We start from the raw sequence: 8,656 nt of genomic DNA, 5'->3' as shown, positions 1-8,656 counted from the left end.
CTAAGGGAAAACTTTAAACCTCTCCGTGTTCGAACCTTGAGCGTGATTCTTCACACCAACAATTCTAGTTAAAATCGTATAGCAACAGATGGAACTCAAACATGGAAATATTTCTACTTGAACGCCGAAAGGCATACTCTCTCGTCTCAAAAATCAACATAACTAAAATTCGTTATTTTGCACGAAGAATTCGAATCCTAAATTGTGGATCCGATCAATTTTCTCGTCATCCCGTACCACACTACCTACCTCTGTTATTTCACCGTCACCGTCTAATATTACTGGAATTTAAGATAACACACAATCCAACGATACTTCACTCTTCTTTGACTTAACGCCCTTGTGTTTCTGATGATCGGTCAACTATTATTCAACCCCGAACTATACAACTACGTGTACTACCTCGTTTCTCTTTCAGACTTCAACTTTTGACAACTAGAGGCACGTTATGGCAACCCCGAGATGTAAGCTCATCCTATTCTAAGTCCTCATTTCACTCCTATCTTTATCGCTCGCATTTCCGTTTAAGGAAACTCCTTGTAACATTTCTCCATGGATAGAGAAACTCTTCATATTACAATAGTATTCGCCACGAGGGTGAATAGTTCTAACGAACATTTTCGAACCCTAACTAACTTGTTCAAACGTATATTAAGAGATTCTATTCCAACACGGTGCATCTTTGTCAATTATCACGTATCGAAATACTCGTTTCACTTCTAGTTTTGCAAGAAACCTTGGAGACCCGCTTAGACATGAGTACCGCGTACCACCCACAAACCGACGAACCGAGCAAACGAACGATTTACTTCTTGGAAAGACATGTCACAAACTCGTATTGTCACCTTTAGTAGATCACTCTTACAACAGTAGATACCACTCGTGTGTTCACACGCACTTTCCGAAACCCTATATGACCGCTAATGTCATACCCCTGTTCATTTAACCAAAGCATCAACCACCGAAATCTGAACTCCATCAAGAAACAACAATTGAGATCGTTCAAGTCCGAGAAGGGCTCGAGACAACCCATTGTCGCCAGAAGAGTTATACCAAACTTAGATGAAAACCTCACAAATCCCAGTGTGTAACCGCGTAATATTGAGAAACCGCACCTTGGAAAGGTGTAATCCATTTTGGGAAATCGAGAAAGGCTATATCCGCAATATCGAACCTTTTGAAACCTTGGGGCGTATTGGAACCGCTTCCTATCGTTTAGAACTTCCGACTCAATTAAGTTTCCGTTTACCCTACATTTCGTGTAACAAACTTAGAAACGTGTCCTGCGGAACAGGAACGTGCAATCCTTCTAGATGCACCAACTATTGATGACAAACTCCTCCTCATAGGAAAAACCGGCTGAACTTGTGGATCGTAAAACCAAGCCCTAATACAACGTAACACCCCGACTATCCGGATTCGTGGAATGTCCAAGAAAGTACCTTCAATCATTCGTAGAGTTACTACACTAAGTCTCGAGTAAGAGACATCGACTATTACTTCCAACTAAATTTCGGGACGAAATTTCTTTTGAGGTGTGGATAATGTAACATCCCGCGTTTTTCCGTTAAATTTATTTTAACACCGTCTTTTTTTTTTTTAAATAATATCTTTCGTCATTTAATTTGGCATCTTTCGTTAACTAATGTTCATAATACCCTCGTTATTTAATTATAACGTCACCCGTTTACTCGAGCGTTTTAAATATTCGTTCGGTTAATTCCCGCACCCGACTACAAACTAGAGGGACTAGTTTTGCCAAAAAGACAAAGAGGTGACTAGCACTTTGACTAGTCAACCTCCTCCCCATCTTTCTTTTTCATTTCTTTTCCAATTTCTTTTCATACTTCTCCATTTTCTCTCAATCCTTCAAAAAGGAAATCATCATCCATTTCAAATCGATCAAGCTTCAATCCAAACAAATTACATATTTGGAATCCTTGCATCTTCCTCTTCGATTCCATACCGGTTTCATCAAATTTGGGTAACTTTCTAAAATCACTAGATTTCTTTAAATTCATGTTCTTGACTTAAAAGTGTGTCAATTAGTGTCTATGGCTCATTGTGATGTCGTGTATGTAATTTGTATGCTCGATTTGTTGTTTTTGGTGTAACTAGTTCATTATGAAAATTTGCTTGCTAAATCTTTGATTTTGAATGATCAAATGTTGTTAGATTGTTAAAGTGCATGTTTTAAAAGTGTTACTAGTATCATTAGCTTCGTTTTGATGTATAGGTTGATTAAGGAAACTCCAAGAACATGATTAGTGATTTTGTGAACTTGGATTAGGGTTTGATAAGCTTTAGATGAACTTTTGATGCACCAAATGCTATGAAATATTGTAGATAAGAATTTTGTTGCAATGTGTGTATGATTACCTTCGAAACGGCATATCATACATGTAAATTGGTTGCCCGAATCATAAAATGCGTTTTAGAACTTGAAACTTTGATTATGAACGTTTAATGCGGTTTTTGGTTGTTGTTAGTGATGAATTGCTTGATGAAATATGCTTAGTTGTTTTCCTTGTCAAATTACCTTTCTAATGATATAGGTTATGCGTTTTAAGTGTTTTCGGTGCAAGAAATGTGTTATATTGTATTTTGGTTCGTGACTTGGACCATTTTTCTGCAAACTGCATGATTCCCAGGTATTGCGCGCCGCGCATTTACCCGCGCGCCGCGCAGAATCAGAGATCCCAGATGTTTGCCTTCTTGGTTGAGTTCTGACCAGAAATTGCACTTGGGTGCGCGCCGCGCAACCCAGTGCGCGCCGCGCAAAAGCCCCAGGCCACTCTCTTTTGTTTTTAAATGTCACAAAAATGTTTCCGCTTAACTAAAACTCCGTTTAGCATGAAACTTGACTATTAGGCTCTTATATGACTTCTCGTCTTGGGAAAATTGTCGGATACCCGACCCGACCCCGTTGACTTTGACTTTGACCAAGTTTGACTTTTAGTCAAACTTAACCAAACGATTATACAATCGTTCTAACATACTTAACTACTTGTATCGTGCATGAAACTTGACAAATTGATTCACATGCTATATTAATCGAGTCGTAACGAGCCATAGGACTAATTGAACATCTTTGACCGTTTGTGTTTACCGTTATTGATACAACCTATATGTTTAGGTCAAGACTAGCTTTGTCTTTGCACGCGTCTACTTGTTGAAGTACTTTATTAACTTTTGCACTCAAGGTGAGATCATAGTCCCACCTTTTCAATAACTTTTATACTTTTAAATCGTGGGCTGAGAAAACATATACTTTGTTACATCTTGTACTACTTACTTTTATGTTTTGAACACAAGTGTGAAAACAAACATTCCACGTGCGAGTTAGAATAAAAATGCCTCAATTCGATTATCATTAGTTACACTTGCAGGGTGTAAGCGAGAACTTATATTGTGTGGCCATACGGGTTTAACAAACCCTCATTCGGACGGTTCGCTACCGTTATGCGGATGAAATATATTTTTGTGTTTTAGTGTGGGTTCTAGCACTGTGTGATGGGGTAACGTTGGTTAAGTTTTGATAATTGAGTGCTCGCGTATAACAACACTTTTGGAATGCAAATGATTTGGATAATCTACGTTATGGAAATACAAAATCTTGTGGTTCAAAAACAACGTTTAATACTTACTAAACCTATGATTTCACCAACGTTTTCGTTGACAGATTCTTCTATGTTTTCTCAGGTTTTGAATGCTTAGTGATACATGCTTCCGCACTCTTTTGATACTTGCTTGGATGTCGAGTATACATGCATTTTGAAGCATCTTTTGAACTTATTTAAACTGTGTCGCATAGTTTTCATTTGTACTTATGACGTTGTAACTTAACTTGTGGTCAATTATCTTTGTAAACTTTGAAACAATCTTTACACTTGAATGGATGCGACATATTTTGGGTCAAACGTCTGTTTTAAAGACTTATGACCAGGTAATGGGACCTACGTAGTCGACGCCGTCACTTGACGATTTGTCGGGGTCGCTACAAGTAGTTTAATTTTTTTTATTTAATTATGCAATATAATTTTTAAATTGTAATTTTAAGTTTTATTTTTTTGTTTAATATAATTTTTAATTAATAAAAAATTTATGTTTTAAAAAATAATTATTTAATTAAAGTACGTCATGATGGTTAGGAATGGGTCTTTAACTAGTTTTCGAACCCTTGCTTCGCGGCGGGGGTTCGGTTTTCAATGTATTTTATTGCGTTTAGTTTGTAAAATTATTTTGTGGCTAACAATGATGTCGTTGAAGCGCAACTCGAGTCGAACTAAAAGGTATAACCCATGAAGATTTAAATGTTATTTTAAATTAACAATATATGTGCATCTCCGGGTTTCGCTATGAAATTGTCGACTTTTAAAAATTTAACGCAATATCAACGTGTATGAAAAGTACCCCAAATATTTAGTATTTTTTAAATAGCGTCTGTTTTGCGTATAATTAGTGACATTTTGTTCCTAAAATTATTTCGAGTTTAACGATGGTGTCGGAAAAATTTAACTCGTTGCGAGCGAGAAGATATGATCCGTTGAATATTTGTGTGGAGTTTATTTAGGATTTTTTTTATGAAAATTATTATTTGACACTTTACCCTCCTGTTCGGGGGGTCGACTTGAATTTGTAAAAAAAGTGTGGCGGCCTTTAATTGCGTAACGAAATTTAGTTAAAAGTAAAAAAAAAAAAAAAAGAGGTGAAAGGACGAAAATGTTCCTAGTTACTATTCATAACTTTTGTCTGTTAAATAATATGATAATTAGTGATGGAAAGAATATGGTGATGTGACAGTTCATCCGTGAAAGACACGACATCTAGTTAATATTCCATTTAGACTTTTTTATTTTTTTATTTTAAACATATTATTATTATTATATTATATTATTATATTATATTATATTATACCTACATACTATTAGTCACCGGAATTTTCGCCGTTTTAGTTTTAACGGACCGTCGTTTTGAGTTTGCGCTCACACTACAAACGGCCCCTCAACTTCCGAGTCACCGGAATTTTCGCCGTTTTAGTTTTAACGGATCGTCGTTTTGAGTTTGCGTTCACACTACAAACGGCCCCTCAACTTCCGCTCAAATGATACAACGACTCCTCAACTTTACACTTTACCAGGGGTAAAAAGTGTAAATACATAATTTTATTACAATAAAAGAAACTTACTCCACTCGAATTTATAACGGGTCATATCTTCTCCCTCGGTGCGAGTTAAATTTTTCCGAGACCACCGTTCAACTCGAAAAAAAGTCACGAACCCAACGGGACTAACTATACGCGTAACGGACATCGTTAAAAAACACTAAATAACGGGCCCTATATTCTCGCTCGGTGCGAGTTAAATTTTTCCGAGACCACCGTTCAACTCGAAATAATTTTACGAACACAACGCGACTAACTATAAGCGAAACGGACATCGTTAAAAAAACTAAATATTTCGAGCTATATTACATACATATACATACACGTCCAACAAATAACCCTACCTACTAAACATACTAGGTACCAAACAATGTATATCCAAATTCGACCGCGCGTCGAATACAACCGCAGCAACGGGCGGTCGATTTTTTTTCTTTTTTGAAGTTACTACTAAAAAAACTGAAGTAATATCCCGTCAAAATTTTCATTTTGGGACAGAGGAGAATACCATAAAACGAGTCAAGGAAAAGCCATTACTCTTCTCTTTCACATTCTGTTTCATCTCTCATAAGTCATCCTTCACGCGGATTCTCACTATCATCAAAGTAAATCCCCAATTTCCATCATCAAAATCTTTAATTTATCTTTATATATAACTCAAATTCACAAAAACCCCATCTATAAAAACCATTTCTTTTTAAATTTCACCCAAAAAAATGGCATCGGCTGCCATATTTTCATCATTACGCCGGAGCAGATCACCGTCGTTAGACGCGTTCTTGGCGCCGGTGGATCTAGAATATGACGTCGTTGGATTATTAAAAACCTTAACAACAATCTCATCGGAACTCATCATATCATTCTCTCACAAAACACTGCCGTTTCAGAAAAAGAATTCTAGATCTTTACTCCGGAAAATTGAATTATTTGTTTTGTTATTGGATTCCATTCAAGATTCGGGTGACTGGTGTACAAACTTACAGTCAACGGTTGTATTATGCTTTAAGGAGTTGTACCTTCTGCTTTACAGGTCTAAAATACTACGTGATTACTGCTATCAGTCTAGTAAGCTATGGCTTTTGCTTCAAAACCCTTCAATTTCAGGTCATTTTCATGATCTTAATCAAGAAATTACAACACTTTTAGATGTATTCCCAATTAATTGTTTGAATCATATAATTAGTAGTGATGTCATAGAACAGATACATTTGTTACAGAAACAATCAAGAAGGGGAAATAAATTGTTTATAGATAAACATGATGAGGAGTTAAGGTTGAAGTTTTTTCAGTTATTGAATGAATTTGGGGAGGGAAATATTCCAACTTTTGATGAATTTTATGAAATATTTGTAAAAAAGTTGGGGGTATCTGATGCTAGGGTTTGTAGAGTTGAAATCGAGTATTTGGAAGAACAAATAGTGAATCATGATAGTGATCTTGAACCATCAAGTTCAATACTCGGTGGGTTTATAGCTATGATTAGGTACTGTAGATACTTGTTATTTGGATTCAATGAAGATGAAGTTGAAACCTTAAAAGGAAATAGTAATAAAAGATTTAAAAGAGGAAAGCAAATAGGTGGGTTGATCTCGAAAGAAATTGCCGATACGTTTATAACGATTCCTAAAGACTTTTGTTGCCCGATTTCGTTAGATTTGATGACGGATCCTGTGATTATATCCACTGGGCAATCTTTTGATCGTGGTTCGATCTCGAGATGGATTGAAGAAGGTCATTGTAATTGCCCGAAAACTGGGCAAGTTCTTGTGCATAAGAAGCTTGTACCAAATCGGGCTTTGAGGAATTTGATAATGCAATGGTGTATGGCCCACAAGATCCCTTATAGTCAACCGGAAAATGCGGATATAGCAAGTGAATCGTTTCCCGCAGCTCCAGCAAGCCGGGCTGCAGTTGAAGCTAATAAAGAAACCGTCAAGCTTCTGATTAAACAGTTTGAAAACGGGTCAGATTGTGGTAAAGCAATTGCTGCCCGTGAAGTTCGTTTTTTGGCAAAAACCGGGAGAGAAAATCGAGGGTTTATAGCCGAATCGGGTGTGATTCCTCATTTGAAAAGTTTACTTTCTTCACAAAGTGCAGTTGCTCAAGAAAACGCTGTGACCGCAATCTTGAATCTATCGATATACGATAAAAATAAAACGCGAATTATGGATGTAGACGATTGTTTGAGATCGATTGTGGGTGTTTTAAGATACGGACATACGATTGAATCAAAAGAAAATGCAGCCGCTACGTTATTTAGTCTTTCTGCAGTTCATGATTATAAAAAAAGAATCGCTGATGAGGAAGGTGCGTTAACGACGTTAGGACATTTACTAAAAGACGGTACACCACGAGGGAAAAAAGACGCGGTTACTGCCTTATTTAACCTCTCGACGCACACCGCAAACTGCGTTAAAATGATCGAGTACGGGGTCCTTAAAGCGTTAGTCGAGTCGTTAGAATGTGAAACGGTGGCGGAAGAAGCGGCCGGTGCGTTGGCGTTATTAGTCCGACAACCAGTCGGTGCCAAGGCGGTCGGGAACGAGGAAAATGCGGTGATTGGTTTGATTGGAATGATGAGATGTGGGACCCCTAGAGGTAAAGAAAACGCGGTGGCGGCGTTACTTGAGCTTTGTCGGAGTGGTGGGGCCCACACCACGGAACGAGTTTTGAAAGCTCCGACATTAGCTGGTTTGATTCAGAGTTTGTTGTTTACGGGGACAAAACGAGCTAGGAGAAAGGCGGCTTCGCTTGCTCGTGTTTTTCAACGTTGTCATTATAATTCTTTTCGTATTAATGGATCTGGGTTTCGGTTGGAATATGGTTTTGCTTCCGCAAACGTTGCGAGTGGGAATTTAGATACGGGTTTTCCAACAGAAACAGTATCGGTTTCAATGTCGATGTCGGTTTCAGTTTCATAGTTTGGTAATTTTGAATGTTGTGAATTAAAGTTCAAATCCTTTTTTTATCTCCGATATTCATTGTTATGTTACTACGTTACTGTATATTGTTATATTCATAAATACACAGAAATCTTTCATTTACTATTTGCTTATATGGTTATTTACTATTTACTTGCAAAGTCATGAAAACATGACATTGCTGCAGCTATGTCAGCTATGTACAAACCTTTATAAACTACTGCAACTTGTTTCTTTTTTTTTTGAAAGGCAATAAATTTTATATATTGATAACAAACTAGCAAGATGCTAGGAGGTACAAAAGACTTTAACTCGAGATGACTAACACAAATTAAACACGACACGAAAACAACATTCCTAAAGCCCTCCCTCGATTGGCCGAAACACGATTTTTAACTCGAAATGGCCTAAGGACGAAATTTAACTCGAATTGGCCTAAACACGAAATTTAACTCGACACACCATATGGAAGATCCGACCATCAAGGATAATCTCTAGATATTTTAACCAAACACATTACGTAATCACATAAGGGCAATCACTCGATAGAGAGTATGGAATCGGAGCACAC

At 37.2% G+C, this 8,656-nt stretch overlaps 1 protein-coding gene across 1 annotated transcript; it reads left to right on the top strand.

The window, feature by feature from the left end:
• The first annotated feature begins 5,730 nt into the window (after positions 1-5,730).
• LOC139851921 (U-box domain-containing protein 17-like) lies at positions 5,731-8,211 on the top strand. Its single transcript, XM_071841123.1, has one exon. It carries the CDS (start codon positions 5,881-5,883, stop codon positions 8,083-8,085), a length of 2,205 nt encoding a protein of 734 aa, XP_071697224.1. The 5' UTR covers positions 5,731-5,880; the 3' UTR covers positions 8,086-8,211.
• Positions 8,212-8,656: the final 445 nt, after the last annotated feature.

The sequence above is a fragment of the Rutidosis leptorrhynchoides genome, chromosome 6 (assembly GCF_046630445.1).
Source record: "Rutidosis leptorrhynchoides isolate AG116_Rl617_1_P2 chromosome 6, CSIRO_AGI_Rlap_v1, whole genome shotgun sequence".
Classification (NCBI taxonomy): domain Eukaryota; kingdom Viridiplantae; phylum Streptophyta; class Magnoliopsida; order Asterales; family Asteraceae; genus Rutidosis; species Rutidosis leptorrhynchoides.
Note: the sequence above shows the minus strand (reverse complement) of the source record. Positions and strands in the feature narration are given on the sequence as shown.

Excerpts from the sequence above, each read along its gene's own strand:
- LOC139851921 (XM_071841123.1), top strand. The coding sequence starts at position 5,881 with ATGGCATCGGCTGCCATATTTTCATCATTACGCCGGAGCAGATCACCG.